At 50.3% G+C, this 25,172-nt stretch overlaps 1 protein-coding gene across 2 annotated transcripts in view; it reads left to right on the forward strand.

Annotated features, from left to right (window-relative positions):
• The window catches only part of axdnd1 (axonemal dynein light chain domain containing 1), a 486,782-nt gene that overhangs the window by 356,626 nt on the left and 104,984 nt on the right, over nt 1-25,172 (forward strand). For both annotated transcript variants that reach the window (XM_072511281.1, XM_072511280.1), the window contains exon 27: nt 14,909-15,054. In XM_072511281.1, the coding sequence (XP_072367382.1) occupies nt 14,909-15,054 (146 nt within the window). The remainder of the gene's footprint in view (nt 1-14,908; nt 15,055-25,172) is intronic.

A 25,172-nucleotide genomic window follows, 5' to 3' on the forward strand; every position in this document is an offset into this window, starting at 1 on the left:
CCTCAGTGCACCCGATCAGGCGCTGGAGTGTGGTGACGAAGGAATTTTCACAGTAACTTCATTGCAGTTAATGTAAGTCTACTTGTGACACTAATAAAAATTATTATTACACCTTCTGCCACTTTCTTGAATCTATGTCCCCTGTTTCTAGAATTTTATCCTGTCCGCCCTATCCCTTCCCCTCATAATTTTGTACACCTCATTAAGTCACCCCTCAGCCTTCTTTGTTCCAAGGAATATAACCCCAAACTATCCAATCTCTCCTCGTAGCCACATTTTTCTAGCCCTGGCAACATTCTTGTAAATCTCCTCTGCACTCTCTCCAGAACAATAATGTCCTTCCTGTAATGTGGCGACCAGAACTATACACAATATTCCAGTTGTGACCTCACCAGTGTTTTATACAATTCTAACATTATATCCTTATTTTTATATTCGATACCTCTGCCAATGAAGGAGAGCATTCCATACGCTTTCTTAACAGCCTTGCCTACCTGAACTGCTGCCTTTAGGGACCTGTAGAAGGGACTTTAGTTGGTGGATTAGTTGCCTTAATACTCTGTATTCATTATAACTGGCTGCTTGGCTATATTTCATGGAAATAGGCACTTGGCAAAGCATGATGGATATTTAGCCTTATTTTTAGTCAAGAGGTTCTGTATGAAACAGTCAGAAGGTCATACAATGTAAACAAGCATACAGCTGCATATTGTTTTGTTGACAGCAGACAATTATTATTTTTCTTAGGCGGGGAACTCAAGACCTGTTATTAAACTCTAACTCCGGCCTGCTCGCTTTTCTGCTAATCTAAAGAATGCCTTTTGTCCTAGATATTGCTTACTGTATCATATAAATTGCTTGCCTTACTTCTGTAAAGCAGGGACATTTGGAATGACTGTGGTCTCTCTAATCCCCCCACGAACTTCGTGTTAAATAAAGGACCTTTGGCGAAAACGCAAAGTGATAACTTATAATTTCTTCAACAGGACCTGTGTTCCTGTACGTCAAGATCTATTTTCATCTACCCCTTTTAGGATAATCCCATTTATTGTGTTCTCCCTACAACCGTTTGACCTCCCTAAATGCATGACCTCACACTTTTCTGTGTTAAATTCGATCGGCCACATTATCGCCCACTCAACCAATCCATCAATAATGTCCTGAAGATTATAGCTATCCTCTGCACTGTCCACCACTCGGCCAATCTTTGTGCCATCTGCAAATTTCACAATCATGCTCCCCACATTCATGCCCAAGTCGTTAATATATAACACAAACAGTAAGGGTCCCAACACCGAGCCCTATGGAACACCACTTGAAACAACTTTCCAATTACAATGAAGCCATCGACCATTACCCTTTATTTCCTAATACTATGCAACCTTTTATTCAATTTGCCACATTGCCCTGTATCCTATGGGCTTTCACTTTCTTGTGACCAATCTGCCATGTGAGACTTTGTCAAACACCTTGCTTAAGTCCACGTACACCACATCCACTGCACTACCTTCTTGTCACTTTCTTGTCACTTCGTCAAAGAATTTGATCAAATTTGTGAGGCAAGACTCTCCTTTAACAAATCCATGCTGACTATCCCTGACTAGTCCATGTATTTCTATGTGACAATTAATCTTATCTCTCAGGATTGATTCTACTAATTTGCCCACCATTGATGTAAGACTAACTGGCCAATAATTGTTCGGCATTTCCTTTGATCCCTTTTTAAACAATGGTACCACGTTTGCATTTCTCCAGTCCTCCTGTGTCTAGTGAGGATTGGTAAATCATCCTCAGAGCATCTGCTATCTTTCAGTAGCCTCAGAAACAATCCATCTGGCCTGGTGACTTATCAACTTTGGATTTGAATCTTTTGATACTTCCTCTCTCTCTCTTTATAATTATCCCATCCAATATCTCACAATGTTCCTCCTGGACTACTATAGCTGCATCATCCATTTCCTTTGTAAGCACGGAAACAAAATATTCATTTAAAACCCTTCCTATAGCCTCTGCATCTACACACATGAACCCGTCTTCATCTCTGATAGATCCCACGTTTTCCTTAACTAACCTTTTACTATTAATATATTGGTAAAACACCTTTGGGTTTTCTTTAACATAACTTGCTAATCTTTTTTCATGGCCTCTCTTTGAGTTCCTTATTTCCTTTTCGACTTTGTCGTGCACTTTCTATGTTCGTCTTGGCTATTTGCAGTGCTATATTCATCTAGGCTAGTTATTTATGCCTATCGTACGCTTTCTTTTTAGAACATACAGTGCAGAAGGAGGCCACTCAGCCCATCGAATCTGCACCGACCCACCCAAACCCTCACTTCCACCCTATGCCCGCAACTCAATAACCCCTCCTAACCTTTTTGATCACTAAGGGCAATTTATCATGACCAATCCGCCTAAACTGCACATCTTTGGACCGTGGGAGGAAACTGGAGCACCCAGAGGAAACCCACGCACACACGGGGAGAACGTGCAGACTCCATACAGACAGTGACCCAACGGGGAATCGAACCTGGGACCCTGGCGCTGTGAAGCCACAGTGCTATCCACTTGTGCTACCGTGCTGTTTGATCTTCCCCTGTATTCCTCTAGGTGACTGGGGGGGTCTAGATTTGGCAGTACCACTCTTATTTTTGGACGGGATATAGAACAAAGAACAAAGAACAATACAGCACAGGAACAGGTCCTTCGGCCCTCCAAGCCTGTGCCGACCATGGTACCTGCCTAAACTAAAACTGTATGCACTTATGGAGTGCGTATCCTTCAATTCCCACCTTATTCATATATTTGTCTAGATGCCCCTTAAATGTCACTATCGTACCCACCTCCCCAGGCAGTGTGTTCCATATATTTGCCACCCTCTGAGTAAAAAAACGTGCCTCACACAACAGTTCTAAATTTTTCCCCACACACTTTAAACCTATGTCCCCTAGTACTTGACTCTCCTACCCTAGGAAAGAGCATCTGACTATCCAGTCTGTCCATGCCACTCATAATCTTGTAGACTTCTATCAGGTCGCCTCTCAACCTCTGTCGTTCCACTGAGAACAGACCAAGTTTATCTAACCTCTCCTCATAGATAATGCCCTCCATACCAGGCAACATCCTAGTAAACTGCTTCTGTACCCTCTCCAAAGCATCCACATCCTTCTGGTAGTGTGGTGACCAGAATTGTACACAATATTCCAAATGAGGTCTAACTAAGGTCCTGTACAGCTGCAACATAACTTGCTAATTTTTATATTCAATGCCCCGACCAATGAAGGCCAGCATGCCGTATGCCTGCTTGACCACCTTATCCACATGCGTTGCCACTTTCAGTGATCGGTGGACATGCACGCCCAGACCTCTCTGCCTGTCAGTACTTGCAAGGGTTCTACCATTTATTGTGTAATTCCTACATGCATTGACCTTCCAAAGTGCATTACCTCACACTTGCCTGGATTAAACTCCATCTGCCATATTTCCGCCCAAGACCCCAACCTGCTGTATCCTCTGACAATCCTCTTCACTATCCGCAATCCACCAATTTTTGTGTCATCTCCAAACTTACTAATCAGCCCAGGTACATTTTCTTCCAAATCATTTATATACAGCACGAACAACAAAAGCCCCAGAACTTATCCCTGTGGAACACTGCTAGTCACAGCCTTCCATTCAGAAAAGCACCCTTCTACATCTACCCTCTGTCTTCTGCGCCCAAGCCAGTTCTGTATCCAACTTGCCAGCTCTCCTCTGATCCCATGTGACTTCACCTTTTGTACCAGTCTACCATGAGGTACCTTGTCAAAGGCTTTACTGAAGTCCATGTATACAACATCTACTATCTTTCTCTCATTTGTCATCTTAATCACTTCCTCAAAAAATTCGATCAAATTAGTGAGGCACGACCTCCCCTTCACAAAACCATGCTGTCCATCACTAATAAGTCCATTTGTTTCCAAATGTGAGTAAATCCTATCTCTAAGAATCTTTTCCAATAATTTTCCTACCACTGACGTAAGGCTCACTGTCCTATAATTTCCTGGATTATCCCTGCTGCCCTTCTTAAACAATGGAACAACATTGGCTACTCTCCAGTCCTCTGGAACTTCGCTTGTAGCCAATGAGGACACAAAAATTACTGTCAAGGCCCCAGCAATTTCCTCACTTGCCCCCTTCAGTATTCTGGGGTAGATCCCATCAGGCCCTGGGGACTTATCTACTTTAATGCTTTTTAAGATGCCCAACACCTACTCTTTATTATTTTTTTAAAAATATGTTTATTAAGAATTTTTAAACAAAATGTTCAACCATACAAACAAACCCCCCCCCCCGTAACAAAAAAGAAAGAAAGCTCGCATAGCAAGACATGAACATGGCCAGTCAATATGATACAGAACTTTGTACATTGGATTCCTCCCGTACATGTCGGTTTTCCGGTTCATTCATGTGTTTTCTTGCTCAAATGCCCCCCCAGAAAACCCCCCCTTCCCCCTCCCCCACCCCCCCCCCCACAAAAGATATCCCCCCCTCCCCCTCCCCCCCTCCCACCCTGGGTTGCTGTTGCTGCTGTCCGACCTTCATCTAACGCTCCGCGAGATAGTCTAGGAACGGTTGCCACTGCCTGTAGAACCCCTGCGCAGACCCTCTCAAGGCAAACTTTATCCTCTCCAACTTGATAAACCCTGCCATAACATTTATCCAGGCCTCCATGCTGGGGGGCTTCGCCTCTTTCCACAGTAACAAGATCCTTTGCCGGGCTACTAGGGACGCAAAGGCCAGAATGCCGGCCTCTTTCGCCTCCTGCACTCCCGGCTCGTCCACTACTCCAAATAGTGCTAGCCCCCAGCTTGGCTTGACCCGGACTTTCACCACCTTTGATACTGTTCCCGCAACTCCCCTCCAGAACCCCTCCAGTGCCGGGCATGACCAAAACATATGGACATGGTACGCCGGACTTCCTGAGCACCTCCCACATCTGTCCTCCACCCCAAAGACCCTACTCAGCCTCGCCCCCGTCATATGCGCTCTGTGAACTACCTTAAACTGTATCAGGCTAAGCCTGGCACACGAGGAAGAGGAATTAATCCTACTTAGGGCATCAGCCCACAGCCCCTCCTCAATCTCCTCCCCCAGCTCCTCTTCCCATTTACCTTTCAGCTCCTCTACCAAAGCCTCCCCCTCTTCTTTCATCTCCTGGTATATCGCCGACACCTTGCCCTCCCCGACCCATAACGCCTGCGAAATCACCCTGCCTTGAATCCCCTGTGCCGGGAGCAGCGGGAATTCCCTCACCTGCCGCCTCACAAACGCCCTCACTTGCATGTACCTGAAGGCATTTCCCGTGGGTAGTCCAAATTTCTCCTCCAGCGCCCCTAAGCTCGCAAACGTCCCATCGATGAACAGGTCCCCCATTCATCTAATCCCTGCCCGATGCCAGCTCTGAAACCCCCCATCCATCCTTCCTGGGACAAACCGATGGTTATCCCTGATCGGGGACCACACCGAGGCTCCCATCGCTTCCCTGTGTCATTTCCACTGCCCCCAGATCTTTAGCGTTGCCGCCACCACTGGGCTCGTGGTGTACCTTGTCGGCGAGAGCGGCAGCGGTGCCGTCACCAGCGCCCTCAGGCAAGTTCCTTTGCAGGACGCCATCTCCAACCTCTTCCATGCCGCCCCCTCTCCCTCCATCACCCACTTACGGATCATCGCCACGTTGGCTGCCCAGGAGTAGCCACCCAAATTCGGCAACGCCAACCCTCCTCTATCTCTGCTACGCTCCAGGAACCCCCTCCTTACCCTCGGGGTCTTGCTTGCCCACACAAATCCCATAATGCTCCTGCTTACCCTCTTAAAGAAGGCCTTGGTAATCACAATTGGGAGGCATTGAAATACAAAAAAAACCTCGGGAGGACCACCATTTTAATCGACTGTACCCTACCCGCCAGCGAGAGTGGCAACATGTCCCACCTTTTAAAATCCTCCTCCATCTGTTCCATCAGCCGCGTCAAATTAAGTTTGTGCAGTGCCCCCCAGCTCTTAGCTACCTGAATCCCCAAGTATCGAAAGCTCCTTTCCGCCCTCCTCAACGGTAGGTCGTCTATCCCTCTTCCCTGATCCCCCGGATGCACCACAAAGAGCTCACTCTTTCCCACATTGAGCTTATAGCCCGAGAAGTCTCCAAACTCCCTTAGGATCTGCATGACCTCAACCATCCCCTCCACTGGATCTGCCACATACAGCAACAGGTTGTCTGCGTACAGCGACACTCGATGTTCCTCTCCCCCTCGGACCACCCCCTTCCATTTCCCCGACTCCCTTAACGCCATGGCCAAAGGTTGAATTGCTAATGCAAACAGCAGAGGGGACAGGGGGCACCCCTGCCTCGTCCCTCGATACAGCCGGAAATATTCCGACCTCCGCCGGTTCGTGACCACACTCGCCACCGGGGCTCTATACAGGTGCTTAACCCAACTAATAAACCCTCCCCCGAACCCAAACCTCCTCAACACTTCCCAGAGATACTCCCACTCTACTCGGTCAAAGGCCTTCTCCACGTCCATGGCTGCCACTATCTCCACCTGTCCCTCCACCGATGGCATCATTATCACATTTAGGAGCCTTCGCACATTGGTGTTTAGCTGCCTACCCTTTACGAATCCCGTCTGGTCCTCGTGAATCACCCCCGGGACACAGTCCTCAATCCTCGTAGCCAACATTTTTGCCAGCAACTCAGTATCTACGTTGAGGAGCGAGATCAGTCTATACGACCCGCATTGCAGTGGGTCCTTATCCCGCTTCAAGATCAAAGAGATCGTCGCCTCTGACATTGTCGGGGGCAGGGTCCCCGCCTCCCTTGCTTCATTGAAGGTCCTTACCAGCAACAGGGCTAACAGGTCTACATACTTCCTGTAGAACTCCACCGGGAACCCATCCGGCCCCGGGGCCTTCCCTGCCTGCATGCTCCCCAGTCCTTTAACCAGCTCCTCCACCCCAATTGGCGCCCCCAAACCAGCCACCGCCTGCTCCTCCACCCTCGGGAACCTCAGTTGGTCCAAGAATCGTCGCATCCCCTCTTTTCCTCCGGGGGCTGGGACCTATACAGCTCCTCGTAAAATGCCTTGAGTGCCTCATTCACTTTCACTGCACTCCGCACCGTAGTTCCCCTGCCATCCTTGACTCCACCTATTTCCCTCGCTGCCATCCTCTTACAGAACTGATGTGCCAACATCCGACTCGCCTTCTCCCCATATTCATACATCGCCCCCTGTGCCCTCCTCCACTGTGCCTCTGCCTTCCCTGTGGTCAACAGATCAAACTCCGTCTGGAGACTTTGTCTCTCCCTGAGTAATCCCCCATCAGAAGCCTCTGCATATCTCCTGTCCACCCTTAAAATCTCCCCCACTAACCTCTCCCTTTCCCTGCCCTCTCTCTTCACCCTATGAGCCTTGATGGAGATTAACTCTCCCCTGACCACTGCCTTCAGCGCCTCCCATACTACCCCCACCTGCACCTCCCCATTGTCGTTGGCCTCCAGGTACCTTTCGATGCACCCCCGCACCCTCCCACACACTTCCTCGTCTGCCAGCAGTCCCACATCCAACAATGGACGTTGGTCCCTCTCCTCCCCCAGCTCTAGCTCCACCCAATGCGGGGCGTGGTCTGAAATGGCTATGGCCGAATACTCCGTTCCCTCCACTTTCGGGATCAATGCCCTGCCCAGAACAAAAAAATCTATCCGGGAGTAGGCCTTATGTCCATGGGAGAAAAAGGAAAATTCTCTGGCCAAAAGCCTGGCAAATCTCCACGGATCTACTCACCCCACCTGATTCATAAACCGCCTGAGTACCTTGGCCGCAGCCGGCCTCTTCCCCGTCCTAGATCTGGAACGATGTAATGCTGGCTCCAACACCGTGTTAAAATCCCCACCCATTATCAAGCTCCCTACCTCCAAGTCTGGAATACGCCCCAACATCCGTTTCATGAATCCAGCATCGTCTCAGTTCGGGGCATATACATTTACCAATACCACCTCTGTCCCCTGCAACCTACCGCTCACCAGCAAGTATCGGCCTCCATTGTCCGCTACTATGTTCTTGGCCTCAAACGACACCCGCTTCACCACCAATATTGCCACCCCTCTATTCTTCGCATCCAGCCTGGAATGGAACACCTGACCTACCCATCCCTTCCTTAACCTGACCTGATCTGCCACCTTCAGATGTGTCCCCTGAAACATGACCACGTCTGCCTTCAGTCCCTTTAGGTGCGCGAACACTCGGGCCCTCTTGACTGGCCCATTTAGGCCTCTCACATTCCACGTGATCAGCCGGATTGGGGGTCCCGTGCCAGCGCCTCCCGCACCCTCCAGTCCCCCAGACGGGGAAGCCCCGCCCCAACCATCTCTTCCATTTTCAGTTCCCCCTCGGCCAGTGCAGCAGCAACCCTATTGTCCCCCCTCTCCCCCCCTTCCCTCCCCCCTCCCCGCTAGATCCGCATCTAGCTCTTTTGCTCCCCCCATACTACTTCCATGAGTCAGCTGACTTCTGCTGACCCCGGCTTCCCCCGCCTTCCCGTTGATCTCCCCGTGTGGGAGTCTCTCCTCCTTACCTTCCTCCATCCCCCACCCCCCTAGCGCGGGAAAAAGCCCGCGCTTTCCTGAGCCAGCCCCGCCCCCTGTGGCGCAGCTCCTGTTGCGGCCATTATCCCAGTTCCCCCATCCCCGAGTCTCACCTCCCTCCAGCACCGACGCCTATTTTCCCCACTATCTCGTCAACAGAACAAAAAAGAATTTTAACGAGAACTCTACCCACATCCCCATCCATCATCCCTATCCATCATCCCACCCATGAAGCATTCTTTACCCATATTTACAGCCCCATATACAGCCAACATCACCCCCACAACCACAGCCCCTCAGTTCCAGTCCAATTTTTCCATTTGGATAAAGGTCCAAGCCTCTTCTGGCGTTTCGAAATAATGGTGTCGGTCCTGATAAGTGACCCACAGTCGCGCAGGCTGCAGCATGCCAAACCTGACTCTTTTTTTGTGCAGCACCGCCTTGGCCTGGTTGAAGCCAGCTCTCCTCCTTGCCACCTCCGCGCTCCAATCCTGGTAGACTCGGATCACCGCATTCTCCCATCTACTGCTCCGCACCTTCTTGGCCCATCTCAAAACACTTTCTTTGTCTGCAAAGCGATGGAACCTTGCCACTATCGCCCTTGGCGGCTCATCAGTCTTGGGTCTCCTCGCCAGGACCCGGTGAGCCTCTTCTAGCTCCAGGGGGCTCAGAGAGGCCTCCGCACCCATCAGCGAATGGAGCATCGTACTCACATACGCCCCGGCATCAGCTCCCTCCACTCCTTCAGGGAGACCCAGAATCCGAAGATTCTTCCTCCTCGACCTGTTCTCCAGGACCTCGAGTCTCTCGGCCCACCTCCTGTGCACCGCCTCGTGCGCCTCCATCTTTACCGCCAGGCCCAGGATCTCGTCCTCGTTTTCATTCGTTTTATCCCTCACCTCGCGGAGCTCCACCGCCTGGGCCTTCTGGGTCTCCTTCAGCCCCTCGATCGCCAAAAGCATTGGCGCCAGCACCTCCTTTTTAAGCTCCTCCACACATTGCTTGAGGAACTCCTGCTGGTCCGGCCCCGATGCTGCTCGATCTCCGCCCTCCGCCATCTTGTTTTTCCCCCCTCATTTTTGCCGCTGCTCCAGAGCCTCTTTCTCCGACGCTCCACCACTAATCTCCGCCATACAACATAAGGGGGACCTTACTTCACCTTCCCACACGGGATTTAATCAAAAAATTTCCATTGGGGCTCCTCTGGAGAGCCCAAAAGTCCGTTATAGCGGGAGCTGCCGAAATGTGCGGCTTAGCTCCGCATCGCCGCAACCGGAAGTCCACACTTACTCTTTATTAATACCAACATGACTCAGAATATCTACACACTCTATCTTATACTCCTCATTCACCGAGTCCTTCTCTTTGGTGAATACTGACGCAAAGTATTCATTTAGTATCTCTCCCATTTCCTCTGGTTCCATATGTAGATTCCCTCCAATATCCTTGAATGGACCAACCCTTTCTCTGGCTACCCTCTTTCTCTTTACATATGGATAAAACGCTTTAGGATTTTCCTTAGCCCTGTTTACCAATGACATTTCATGACCCATTTTGGCCTTCCTAATTCCTACATGAAGTTCCTTCCTACTTGCTTTATATTCTCCAAGGGCTTCATCTGCATATTTAGACCATATGAATGTTTCCTTTTTCTTTTTCACAAGGTTCATAATATCCCTCGTTAACCAGGGTTCCCTATACTTGCCAATCTTATCTTTCGTCCTCACATGCCAGTCCTGAATTCTAATCAACTGACATTTGAAAGCCTCCCACATGCCGGATGTTGATTTTCCCTCAAACAGCCTCACCCAGTTAACACTCTCCAGACCCTGCCTAATGCTGTTATAATTAGTCTTCAACTGTGCATGTACAGTTACTGGCAATTGCTGTTTGAAATGAATAACAGTGAGCACTGATAGCCTGAACTTCATTTCTACTATGCAATCCAAGCCAAAACAGGCATTTCTAGCAGGGAAAACAGAATGGTGTTAATTTCCCTAACATAGGGATGCATAAACCAATTTTAACACTTATTATGGCTTAACTGATCAGCTCATAAACTAAACATAGAACCTGTTGCCATTCTGGGTTTGTATGGTTCAGTTGTTTATTTCCTTAAACACTTAAAACTGTGGGGAACTAATTGACGTTTCAGGGAATATTGCAGGAATGTTTCAAGATTGTATTGACTCAATTTGGAGCATCCGCGATGCTGAGGACATCGTGAATAGTACGTTTAGCGAGTTGGTCACACCGCAGGTGAAAGGTACTGAGGGAGATAGAAAATGGGTGACCAAAAGACAGAGCAAGAGTAGGAAGGCAGTGCAGGTGTCCTCTACGGTCATCTCCCTGCAAAACAGATATACCGCTTTGGATACTGTTGAGGGAGATGGCTCACCAGGGGAAGGCAGCAGCAGCCAGGTTCATGGCACCGTGGCTGGCTCTGCTGCGCAGCTGGGCAGGAAGAAGAATGGCAGGGCTATAGTAATAGGGGACTTAATTGTAAGGGGAATAGACAGGCGGTTCTGCGGTCGCAATCGAGACTCCAGGATGGTATGTTGCCTCCCTGGTGCAAGGGTCAAGGATGTCTCGGAGCGGCTGCAGGACATTCTGGGGGGGAGGGTGAACAGCCAGCTGTCGTGGTGCACATAGGCACCAACGATATAGGTATAAAACGGGACGAGGTCCTACAAGTAGTAATCTCAGGATTGCTACCAGTGCCACGAGCTAGTCAGAGTAGGAATGTCAGGATAGAGAGGATGAATACGTGGCTCGAGAGATGGTGCAAGAGGGAGGGATTCAAATTCCTGGGACATTGGAACCCGTTCTGGGGGAGGTGGGACCAGTACAAACCGGACGGTCTGCACCTGGGCAGGACTGGAACCGATGTCCTAGGGGGGGTGTTTGCTAGAGCTGTTGGGGAGAGTTTAAACTAATGTGGCAGGGGGATGGGAACCGATGCAGGAAGTTGGAAGGTAGTAAAACAGGGACAGAAATAAAAGGCAGTAAGGGGGAAAGTGTAAGGCAGAGAAGCCATAGTCAAAAATCAAAAAGGGCGACAGTACAAGGTACAGTGACTGAGGGGAGCTCAGTGAATAGGACCAGGAATACTAAAAGAAACAAAACGGGAAGTGAAAACATTAATGGTAAGCGACGCGGCAGGTTGTTACATGAAGATATGGGTTCAACGACAAGGAAAATTAGGAGAAAGGTTAAGAGGAAATATAACTTAGGAGAGGTTATTGATCGACGTGTTAAGATTCAGGACAGAGGTAAAAAAGCCAACATAAGTGTACTTTACCTGAATGCTCGTAGTATTCGGAATAAGGTAAATGAGTTGATGGCGCAAATCATCGTGAATGACTATGATTTAGTGGCCATTACTGAAACATGGTTAAAGGATGGTCACGACTGGGAGTTAAATATCCGAGGGTATCAAACTTTTCGAAAGGACAGAATGGATGGTAAGGGAGGTGGTGTAGCTCTGTTATTTAAGGATGACATCCGGGCAACAGTAAGGGATGACATTGGTGCTATGGAGGATAAGGTTGAATCCATTTGGGTGGAAATCAGGAATAGTAAGGCGAAAAAGTCACTGATAGGAGTAATCTATAGGCCACCAAATAGTAACATTATGGTGGGGCAGGCAATAAACAAACAAATAACAGATGCATGTAGAAATGGTATAGCAGTTATCATGGGGGATTTTAATCTACATGTTGATTGGTTTAACCAGGTTGGTCAAGGCAGCCTTGAGGAGGAGTTTATAGAATGTATCCGCGATAGTTTCCTAGAACAGTATGTAATGGAACCTATGAGGGAACAAGCAGTCCTAGATCTGGTCCTGTGTAATGAGACAGGATTGATTCAGGATCTCATAGTTAGGGATCCTCTCGGAAGGAGCGATCACAATATGGTGGAATTTAAAATACAGATGGAGGGTGAGAAGGTAAAATCAAGCACTAGTGTTTTGTGCTTAAACAAAGGAGATTACAATGGGATGAGAGAAGAACTAGCTAAGGTAGACTGGGAGAAAATACTTTATAGTGAAACAGTTGAGGAACAGTGGAGAACCTTCCAAGTGATCTTTCACAGTGCTCAGCAAAGGTTTATACCAACAAAAAGGAAGGACGGTAAAAAGAGGGAAAATCGACCGTGGATCTCTAAGGAAATAAGGGAGAGTATCAAATTGAAGGAAAAAACATACAAAGTAGCAAAGATCAGTGGGAGACTAGAGGACTGGGAAATTTTTAGGGGGCAACAGAAAGCTACTAAAAAAGCTATAAAGAAGAGTAAGATAGATTATGAGAGTAAACTTGCTCAGAATATTAAAACAGATAGTAAAAGTTTCTACAAATACATAAAACAAAAAAGAGTGGCTAAGGTAAATATTGGTCCTTTAGAGGATGAGAAGGGAGATTTAATAATGGGAGATGAGGAAATGGCTGAGGAACTGAACAGGTTTTTTGGGTCGGTCTTCCCAGTGGAAGACACAACTAATATGCCAGTGACTGATGGAAATGAGGCTATGACAGGTGAGGACCTTGAGAGGATTGTTATCACCAAGGAGGTAGTGATGGGCAAGCTAATGGGGCTAAAGGTAGACAAGTCTCCTGGACCTGATGGAATGCATCCCAGAGTGCTAAAAGAGATGGCTAGGGAAATTGCAAATGCACTCGTGATAATTTACCAAAATTCACTAGACTCTGGGGTGGTCCCGGCGGATTGGAAATTAGCAAACTGGATGGAAATTGTCCCATTGGGCAGATGCAGCATGGGTTCATAAAGGGCAGGTCGTGCCTAACTAATTTAGTGGAATTTTTTGAGGACATTAACAGTGCGGTAGCTAATGGGGAGCCAATGGATGTGGTATATCTGCATTTCCAGAAAGCCTTTGACAAGGTGCCACACAAAAGGTTGTTGCATAAGATAAAGATGAATGGCATTAAGGGGAAAGTAGTAGCATGGATAGAGGATTGGTTAATTAATAGAAAGCAAAGAGTGGGGATTAATGGGTGTTTCTCTGGTTGGCAATCAGTAGCTAGTGGTGTCCCTCAGGGATCAGTGTTGGGCCCACAACTGTTCACAATTTACATAGATGATTTGGAGTTGGGGACCAAGGGCAATGTGTCCAAGTTTGCAGGCGACACTAAGATAAGTGGTAAAGCAAAAAGTGCAGAGGATACTGGAAGTCTGCAGAGGGATTTGGATAGGCTAAGTGAATGGGCTAGGGTCTGGCAGATGGAATACAATGTTGACAAATGTGAGGTTATCCATTTTGGTAGGAATAACAGCAAAAGGGATTATTATTTAAATTATAAAATACTAAAACATGCTGCTGTGCAGAGAGACCTGGGGGTGCTAGTGCATGAGTCGCAAAAAGTTGGTTTACAGGTGCAACAGGTGATTAAGAAGGCAAATGGAATTTTGTCCTTCATTGCTAGAGGGATGGAGTTTAAGACTAGGGAGGTTCTGCTACAATTGTATAAGGTGTTTGTGAAGCCACACCTGGAGTATTGTGTTCAGTTTTGGTCTCCTTACTTGAAAAAGGACGTACTGGCACTGGAGGGTGTGCAGAGGAGATTCACTAGGTTAATCCCAGAGGGTTGGATTACGAGGAGAGGTTGAGTAGACTGGGACTGTACTCGTTGGAATTTAGAAGGATGAGGGGGGATCTTATAGAAACATATAAGATTATGAAGGGAATAGATAGGATAGATGCGGGCAGGTTGTTTCCACTGGCGGTTGAAAGCAGAACTAGGGGGCATAGCCTCAAAATAAGGGGAAGTAGATTTAGGACTGAGTTTAGGAGGAACTTCTTCACCCAAAGGGTTGTGAATCTATGGAATTCCTTGCCCAGTGAAGCAGTAGAGGCTCCTTCATTAAATGTTTTTAAGATCAAGATAGATAGTTTTTTGAAGAATAAAGGGATTAAGGGTTATGGTGTTCGGGCCGGAAAGTGGAGCTGAGTCCACAAAGATCAGCCATGATCTCATTGAATGTTGGAGCAGGCTCGAGGGGCCAGATGGCCTACTCCTGCTCCTAGTTCTTATGTTCTTATGAATCATTCTGTATAATCTGTATTATGCAACATTTAATTCAGGCATTTTATTAGTAGGTTATTTTATTACTTGTTTCATTTTATTTTAAATTTAATCTTTTCGTAATAATCTGGTTAGGCCTGATCCACGTTCCCATAGACCCACATTGCCTGAGCTGTTAATCTCCCATGACCACTTGATACCTTTAGTTTACTTTTGACAATTACTTACTTATCTTGATCTTTGGTAGAGAAACAGAGCAGCGTGCCATGCAGGCCGAGGAACTAGCAACTTCTCTGGATGAAACTCTGCATGAGGCTTTGGATAAAATTAGTGACCTGACACTAGAGTTGAAGACAAAAGAATCAAAGGCCCAAATTCCACAGCCTACAAGAAGTGAGTTGACACTCAACCCGAAGTTTCATAGCCACCGTTAACTTTATGTACTGTTGGTTGTGCCATACGGATCCTCAATTGATATTCATTACATTACTGGTGTTAATTGTTGTTGGAGATGCTCAAATGACAAGTTTAATTAAGAATTTTAATTATTTCAAATTAATAAAATAAATATAGTGCCATTGAAATTGTTATGTCAACAATAATGAACGTGCATAATAGTTTAAAAAAGTATACATACATGGCCAAAGTGAATGGAATGACTGTTTACCTTCTAGGAAATGTCGGTCATCACATTATAAGATAAAAGTATGAACTGTCTTTGGTAATTAACCTAATAATGTTGAAGCTCATATAGATAGAAACAAATTAATCTCGAAAAAGACAAATGAAAGGGCTCATTACACAGAATAATAAAATCTTGAAATGATTGACAATACTGACTGCTATGATTGGTTTAATTATAAGAAGTAGTGTTCAGTTCTGGTGGCTTCAGTTATTTAAGGTTCAATATCGTTCAAATAATTAAGGTTTCGTACATTGGAAATTTTTGAAAGGTTTCATACTTTGGACATTTTTGGAAGAAAGGAGGAAGATGATTCTCAGCGATGTTATGGGCCAGGGTTTAGAGAATCCCAAAGTGTATCATGGAGTTCACCTGACCCACAACTTTTAATAGATTGTGGTATGGGGAGCACATGTCTCACTCTACAGATATGGTACAGCAGACATGGACCAGTGTTTTTTTTAAAACAAAATAATGTTTATTCTATGAACTCAAGTTAACCTTTTTAAAACAAACAGTGAATATCTTAGCAACCAGTAAATCAAATACACCCCCCAAAGAATACAACACTAAGTAACCTGTATGCTGCCCTTTCAACATTCAAAAGACTGAACAAACCTTCAAACAGGAGCACATTAGGGTTTACATTCAAGACTGAAAACATTTATAATTCTTCTGAAATCACCAAATGATCCATAGATAGTCTCTGGATGGCAGAGATCAACAGCAGTGCAGCTCACTTTTAACTTCAGATTCAGCTGACTGAAAGCACAGACACACCCAAGCTTACTCTCAAACTGAAACTAAAAAGCAGAAGTGGAGCTCAGCTCCACCTATACTCTGACATCACTCCAGTAACATGAGCAGCTCCATTTCTTAAAGGTACATTTCTTAAACACTCATTTCTTAAAGGGTACTCTCACATGACACATCTCCTCCCCCAAGAAAAAAAAACCCATCAACTTCAAGATGGTTTCATTTTTCACCTTTGCACTATCCTTTAAGAAATGCACAGTAAATATACTTGTTCATTTAAAAACAAGTATATTTCTCTACGCCTCAGCATTTCTCTTTAAAGTCAGATACTTTAGTTCAATCTGATCATAGAATCCCTTGTAATTCTCCAACACATGCGCAGTGGTTATCACAGCTTTCAGGCAGTCAAATACCTGTCAAAAGTCTGCTGTCCATTGAAATTTTCGACATTTCTTAAGCAAGTCCATCAGTGGGGCAATCACGCTACAAACCTTTTGCACAAATGTTCAATTAAATCCACTCATGCCAAGAAATCGCATTATTTCCCTTTGTCTCGAGGGTATCGAAAACTCCTCAAGGAAAGTGATTTGGGCTTTTCCAAATTCACTTTTGGCGAGGTTTATCACCATACCCGCCTCTAGAAGTCGATCGAATAACTCCATCTGATTTTTCAAATGTTCTGTCCATGTCTGGCTGAAAATTACCAGATTGTCGATGTATACCGCACCATTGGGTAATCCTGAAACAACTTTGTTAGTTAACCGTTGAAATGAGGCTGGTGCGTTTTCCATGCCAAAAGGCATAACTTTGAATTGGTATATACCATCTAGAGTCACAAAAGCTGAAATCTCCTTCGCCCTTTTGGATAAAGGTGCCTACCAGTAACCTTTAAGTAAATCTAATTCGGAAATAAAAACTGATTGTCCCACCTTCCCAATGCAATCCTCCAAACGTGGGATAGGATAAGTGTCGGCTCTTGTAACTGCATTAACCTTTCTATAGTCCACACACAACCATTGGGTACCGTCTGGCTTTGGTACCATGACTATGGGTGAGCTCCATTGGCTGCAACCCACTTCAATTATGCCATTTTTAAGCATGCTTTCAATCTCTTTGTTAACCTGTGCCAATTTTAAAGGGTGAAGTCGGTATGGATGTTGTTTGATCGGAACAGCATTTCCCACATCTACATCATGTATAGCCATTTTAGTACTTCCCAATTTATCTCTACAAACTTGCCCATGTGATATCAATTAGGGCAGCATGGTAGCCTTGTGGATAGCACAATTGCTTCACAGCTCCAGGGTCCCAGGTTCGATTCCGGCTTGGGTCACTGTCTGTGCGGAGTCTGCACATCCTCCCCGTGTGTGCGTGGGTTTCCTCCGGGTGCTCCGGTTTCCTCCCACAGTCCAAAGATGTGCAGGTTAGGTGGATTGGCCATGATAAATTGCCCTTAGTGTTCAAAATTGCCCTTAGTGTTGGGTAGGGTTACTGGGTTATGGGGATAAGGTGGAGGTGTTGACCTTGGGTATGGTGCTCTTTCCAAGAGCTGGAGCAAACTCAATGAGCCGAATGGCCTCCTTCTGCACTGTAATTTCTCTGAAGTCTATGAATAACTCTTTCAGGTCAGTTCGTTTTTCCTCCGGAAGGCAACTCAACAATTTATCCCAATTTTTAAGAACATCCTCATTTTCCAATTTAATTTGAGGTATGTCAAATTCACAGTCATCTGGATTTGGTTCGTCACTTTGAGTTAGAATCATTAAAACCTCCTCCTTTTGCTCTCCTTCCCTTTGAAAGTACCTTTTAAGTATATTGACATGACACACTCGGTGAGTTTTCTTCTATCTGGCGTTTTTACCACATAATTCACCTCAGTTAATTTCCTTTCAATCTGATAAGGTCCACAAAACCTTGCTTTTGAAGGTTCACCTGCCACTGGTAACAATACTAAAACTTTATCTCCACTGGCAAAACTACGAACTTTGGATTTCTTGTCCGCTACCCATTTCATCACATTTTGTGCAACTTTTAAATGTTGTCTAGCCAATTCACATGCTCTATTTAATCGTTCCCTAAAATCTGACAAGTAATCCAATGATATAATTTCCGATTTCTCACTCACCAATTTTTCCTCAATCAATTTAAGTGGTCCTCTTACCTCATGACCAAAAATTAGTTCAAAAGGATTAAGTTTGGTTGACTCATTAGGTGCATCCCTAATTGCAAACAGTACAAATGGAATTCCTTTATCCCAATTCTCTGGATAATCTTGACAATAAACCCTCAACATTGTCTTTAATGTCTGATGCCACCTATCTAACGCTCCCTGCGATTCTGGATGTTATGCAGTTGATTTAAATTGTTTTATTCCTGAGCTAGCTATTACGTCTTTGAATAGCCTTGAGGTAAAATTTGATCCTTGATCTGATTGTATTTCTGTGGGTAGTCCATATCTAGTAAAGAATTTAAGTAATTCCTCCACAATCTTTTTAGTTGTTATATTACGTACTAGAATGGCCTCTGGAAAACTAGTAGACACATCCATTATAGTCAAAAGATATTAATTCCCACTTTTTGTTTTAGGAAGCGGTCCTACACAATCGATTAGGACGCTTGTAAAAGGTTCCTCAAATGCTGGAATGGGTATTAAGGGTGCTGGTTTCATCACTGCTTGAGGTTTCCCTATCACTTGACATGTGTGACATGATTGACAAAATTTAACTACATCTTTATGTAGTCCAGGCCAATAAAATTGTTTCTGGATTTTAGCTTGAGTTTTTCTTATCCCCAAATGACCTCCCACTGGTACCTCGTGTACAACTCGCAACACCCCCTTTCTATACCCTACCGGCAATACTACTTGATGAACTTCTGCCCACTTTTCATCCACCTGCATATGTACAGGCCTCAATGTTCTCATCAAGACATCACTTTTACGGTATTAACACTCTGGTATACACTCAGATTCCTGTTCCGTATATGGGGCGAAATTCTCCATTATCGGCGGAAAGTCCGCCGATCGGCGCAAAAAACGGCGCAAATCCCACTTGCGTCACGTCATAAAAATGGGCCGATAGTCTGCGGCCCGAAATGGGCTAGCAGCGACGTAACAGGATCCGCGCTTGCGCAGTGGTTCACGCCGTGCAGCGTCATACGCGCTGCACGGCGTGACGGCTCATAAGGCCGCGCAGCTCCCCCCCACCCGACCGGAACAGCCGACTGCAACACCCGACTTGATGGCTGGCCGTCGCTCAGCCCCGAGGTTCGAGTCACGCAATGTGGAGGCGCTCCTGGACGCGGTGGAGCAGAGGAGGGACGCCCTGTATCCCGGGCACGGCCGCAGAGTTGCCCCACGCCACAGCCGGCGTCTGTGGAGGGAGGTGGCAGAGGCCGTCACCGCTGTGGCCCTAACACCACGGACAGGCACCCAGTGCCACAAGAAGGTGAACGACCTCGTCAGAGCAGGCAGGGTGAGCCTCCCCCATATCCCCCATATCCCCCCTCCCCCAAACCCCCCCTCCCCCATATCCCCCCTCCCCCATATCCCCCCTCCCCCATATCCCCCATATCCCCCCTCCCCCATATCCCCCCTCCCCATATCCCCCCTCCCCCATATCCCCCCTCCCCCATATCCCCCCTCCCCATATCCCCCCTCCCCCATATCCCCCATATCCCCCCTCCCCCATATCCCCCATATCCCCCCTCCCCATATCCCCCATATCCCCCCTCCCCCATATCCCCCCTCCCCATATCCCCCCTCCCCCATATCCCCCATATCCCCCCTCCCCCATATCCCCCTCCCCCATATCCCCCATATTCCCCCTCCCCCATATCCCCCCCTCCCCCATATCCCCATATCCCCCCTCCCCCATATCCCCCATATCCCCCCTCCCCCATATCCCCCCATATCCCCCATATCCCCCCTCCCCCATATCCCCCCTCCCCCATATCCCCCCTCCCCCATATCCCCCATATCCCCCCTCCCCCATATCCCCCCTCCCCCATATCCCCCATATTCCCCCCTCCCCCATATCCCCCCTCCCCATATCCCCCCTCCCCCATATCCCCCATATCCCCCCCTTCCCCATATTCCCCCCTCCCCCATATCCCCCCTCCCCATATCCCCCATATCCCCCCTCCCCCATATCCCCCCTCCCCCATATCCCCCATATCCCCCCTCCCCCATATCCCCCCTCCCCATATCCCCCATATTCCCCCTCCCCCATATCCCCCCTCCCCCATATCCCCCATATCCCCCTCCCCCATATCCCCCATATCCCCCCTCCCCCATATCCCCCATATCCCCCTCCCCCATATCCCCCCTCCCCCATATCCCCCCTCCCCCATATCCCCCATATCCCCCCCTCCCCCATATCCCCCCCTCCCCATATCCCCCATATTCCCCCCTCCCCCATATCCCCCCTCCCCATATCCCCCCTCCCCCACATCCCCCCTCCCCATATCCCCCATATTCCCCCCTCCCCCATATTCCCCCTCCCCATATCCCCCCTACCCCATATCCCCCATATCCCCCCTCCCCCATATCCCCCATATCCCCCCTCCCCCATATACCCCCTCCCCCATATCCCCCATATTCCCCCCTCCCCCATATCCCCCCTCCCCCATATCCCCCATATCCCCCCTCCCCCATATCCCCCCTCCCCCATATCCCCCTCCCCCATATCCCCCCACCCCCATATTCCCCATATCCCCCCTCCCCCATATCCCCCCTCCCCATATCCCCCCTCCCCCATATCCCCCATATCGCCCCTCCCCAATATCCCCCCTCCCCCATATCCCCCCCATATCCCCCATATCCCCCCCTCCCCCATATCCCCCATATCCCCCCTCCCCCATATCCCCCATATTCCCCCCTCCCCCATATCCCCCATATCCCCCATATTCCCCCCTCCCCCATATCCCCCCTCCCCATATCCCCCATATTCCCCCCTCCCCCATATCCCCCCTCCCCCATATCCCCCATATCCCCCCTCCCCCATATCCCCCATATCCCCCCTCCCCCATATCCCCCATATCCCCCCCTCCCCCATATCCCCAAGTGAATCCAGCCCTAACCTTAACCTCTGCAATGCACGCGCAACCGATGGCGTGCATTCATATACCTGCCTAACACTGTTGCCTTTTACCCCTGCCACCACCACCCCCCCCCCCCAGGAGAAGCGCGCACACAACAATAGGGAGCATGTGAGGACTGGAGGAGGGCCCGCTGATGAGAGGCCACTGACCGTACACGAGGAAAGGGCCCTGGAACTGGCTGGCGGACCTGAGGACCGGGAGGTTGCTGATGCAGAGGTCGGGGCCCCACGAGCAAGTGAGCCACCAACAGCCCGTCCCCATATCCCCCCTCCCCTATATCCCCCTCCCCCGTATCACCTGATCACTGCCTGATGTCTAACCATGCATGCTTCATTGTGTATCGCAGGACCAAACGTCCAGGCACCCATCCCCGCAGATGCAGACCACCCGCAGGATGCCCCTCGGAGACCACAGGAGACGGAGAGACCCGCACCCTCCAGCATGCGACGCCCGCAGGATGCCCCTCGGAGACCACGGGAGACGGAGAGACCCGGACCCTCCAGCATGCGACGCCCGCAGGATGCCCCTCGGAGACCACAGGAGACGGAGAGACCCGCACCCTCCAGCATGCGACGCCCGCAGGATGCCCCTCGGAGACCACAGGAGACGGAGAGACCCGCACCCTCCAGCATGCGACGCCCGCAGGATGCCCCTCGGAGACCACGGGAGACGGAGAGACCCGGACCCTCCAGCATGCGACGCCCGCAGGATGCCCCTCGCACACCACGGGAGACGGAGAGGCCTGGAGCAACAGGGAGACGACACCCCCGTCACGTGCGGGAGCGACCACCCAGCGATGAGGGGGGCAGCCACAGGCCCCCGTCACATCCGAGCCAGGACACCACTACCCAGGACACCACTATCCAGGACACCCCTACCCGGGACACCACTACCCAGGACACCCCTACCTGGGACAGCACTACCCGGGACAGCACTACCCGGGACAGCACTACCCAGGACACCCCTACCCGGGAAGACGAAATACCGGACAGTGACTCAGAGTGGATGGGTGGAGACGAACCCCCACCCCAAAGTGCCATGGACTCAGAGTGGGACGAAGAGCACGACACAACGCCACTGCTGTCACCAACACCCTCCACCATCGCAGAAACACTCACCTCGGTTGGGCACTTTAGTGATGAGGCGTCTGGTACACTCACTGGTGCGCACAACACAGCCGTCCCGGTACAGCAGGTGGAGGTAGGAGCAGCAGAGGGACCGGGCGGTCGGAGGGCAGCCCAGGCCAAGCGAACATCTGCCGCCCAGATGGATCCCGGGTTCCTGCAGTTACCACACCCACACATAGATCCGATGCAACCACCGACACGGAGACGAGCGAATAGGGTGACGGGTGGCTTGCGGCGGCTGCGGTCGCAGGTGGAGGAGTCCACCCGCGTCCAGGAGCTGGGAGTGGTCCCGGTCATGCGTGCCACCCAGGCTGACACCGCACGGGTGGCGTCCGCGGTGGAGGCAATGGGTGCGACGGTGTCAGACATGGGGAACGGTTTGCGAGGCCTGGGGCCTTCCGTGCAGGCGGCGTCTGTGGCCCAGGAAATGGCTGCCCTCTCACAGGAGGCCATGAGCCAGTGTCAGCGCCAGATGGCAGAGGCGCACAACGCCATAGCCCAGTCTCAGCAGGCCATGGCCCAGTCTCAGCAGGCCATAGCCCAGTCTCTGCAGGCCATGGCCCAGTCTCTGCAGGCCATGGCCCAGTCTCAGCAGGCCATCGCTGAGGGCATCGGCGCCAGTGGCCATGTGCGAGCTGGCGTCGCACTGTCGCAGACAGGGTTCGACAACCCCCTGGGCTCCATGGCTGCAAACCTGCAGACCCCTGTCGATACCAGCACGGGCCTCCAGGACTGGCAGCGCCAGATGTCGGGGGCGCGTCGGATGGCCAGTCCGTTCGCATCCCCCACCCATGTAGAGGCCTGGGGCCATCGAGCACCCCGAGGGAGGAGGAGGTGGTGTGGTCCGTCCCGGCTCCCTCTGTAGGGGAGGTCCCGGTACACCGCGACACCTCGGACTCCCCCCCTTCCGTCCCAGATGCATCGGGTGGGCAACGGGCAGGACAGGCTGGCAGCTCGCCATCCCAGTCGCCCGGGCCGCAGCCTGGCCCATCTAGGCCAGGACGCCCCAGGAAACGGCCGCAAAAGGGATCCAGTGTCAGAGGGCAGGAATCACAGGAGTCCACCTCCAGTTCTGCTGTACCGTCTGGGGAACCACGTAGACGTAGTCAAAGGGCCCGTAAGGCCAAACAATTAGACACTGAGTAAGTTGGCACGGGTGCAGGGCACAGATGAGTTTTAGGCGCTAGGGCACGTGCATGAACTCCTTTGGTTATTAAAGTCAATGTTACACCTACCGAAGCTGCCTTTGTGCTCTGTCCAAAGTGTGCGGGGGTGTCATGTACGTTGAGCGCAAGTGTGTGTGTGAGGGGTGGTCTTACCTCAGCCCCAGGTGAGTCTGCCCCCTTCCCCCTGGGCCGCCATCAACATCCCCCGGGCAGAGGACGGGACCGTGCGCTGCAGTGTCACAGCCGCATGCAGGGATGGTCCGGGTGGATGGTGGTACTGTGGCCATGGGTCAGACATAGTCCAACGATGTAGAGCCAGGAGCTCATCGGAGGCGGGTTGTCATCATTCTCCATGGCCTGCGATAGACACGCGTCCACCCGCAACTGGGTGAGCCCGGCCCGTTGTGCCGCCGGTGGATCGGCAATTGGGGGTGGGGGGTGGTGTGCATGCGGGTGGGGTGTGTGGGGTTGGGGAGGGGGGTGAGGGTGCTGGGTGGGTGGATGGGTGGGGGGTGTGGGTGGTCGGCTGTTGTCATGGTGTGCGGTCTGTGGCCATACTACCCGATTCCCACGCCCATCTAGTCAGTGAAGCGGGCGTCTATCAGTCTGTCCCGTGCCCGCTGGGCCAGATGGTAACGGTGGACAGCCACCCGTCTGTGTCTACCCCGTCTGCCCTGACCATTGCCCCCATCCCCCTCATCTGGGGAGGACTGGGCCTCTTCCTGCTGCTCCTCCACTCCGCCCTCCTCTGCCTGCGGCACATCGCCCCTCTGCTGGGCTATGTTGTGCAGGACGCAGCACACCACAATGATGCGGCCGACCCTATCTGACCGATACTGGAGGGCGCCCCCAGAGAGGTCCAGGCACCTGAAACGCATCTTCAGCACGCCAAAGCACCTCTCGATCACTCCCCTTGTCGCTACATGGGCATCAGTGTAGCGGTTCTCCGCCTCATTGCGTGGCCTCCGTATAGGCGTCATCAGCCACGATCGCAATGGGTAGCCCCTGTCGCCCAGCAACCAGCCCCTCAGCCGGGGATGGCGTCCCTCGTACATGCCGGGGATGGATGACCGCGACAACACGTATGAGTCGTGTACACTGCCTGGGTGACGGGCGCAGACGTGCAGGATCATCATGCGGTGGTCGCAGACCACCTGTACGTTCATCGAATAGGTCCCCTTCCTATTAGTGAACACGGCCCTGTTATCTGCAGGTGGCCGCACGGCGACGTGCATCCCATCGATCGCGCCCTGGACCATGGGGAACCCGGCAATGGCAGAGAAGCCCACGGCCCAGGCATCTTGGCTGGCCCGGTCCACGGGGAAGCGGATGTAGCGGTGCGCCATGGCATAAAGGGCATCTGTCACTGCCCGGATGCACCGATGCACCGATGTCTGCGATATGCCGGACAGGTCCCCACTCGGTGCCTGGAATGACCCCGTTGCATAAAAGTTCAGGGCCACCGTAACCTTGACGGACACGGGGAGAGGGTGTCCCCCGCCAGTGCCACGCGGTGACAGGTGTGCCAGCAGGTGGCAGATGTGTGCCACGGTTTCCCGGCTCATCCGGAGTCTCCTCCTGCATTCCCGGTCCGTGAGGTCCTGGTATGACTGCCGGGGCCGGTACACACGGGGCGCCCTCGGGTGCCTCCGTTGCCGTGGGGCCGCGACGTCCTCCTCC

Source organism: Scyliorhinus torazame, chromosome 7 (genome assembly GCF_047496885.1).
Source record: "Scyliorhinus torazame isolate Kashiwa2021f chromosome 7, sScyTor2.1, whole genome shotgun sequence".
NCBI lineage: Eukaryota > Metazoa > Chordata > Chondrichthyes > Carcharhiniformes > Scyliorhinidae > Scyliorhinus > Scyliorhinus torazame.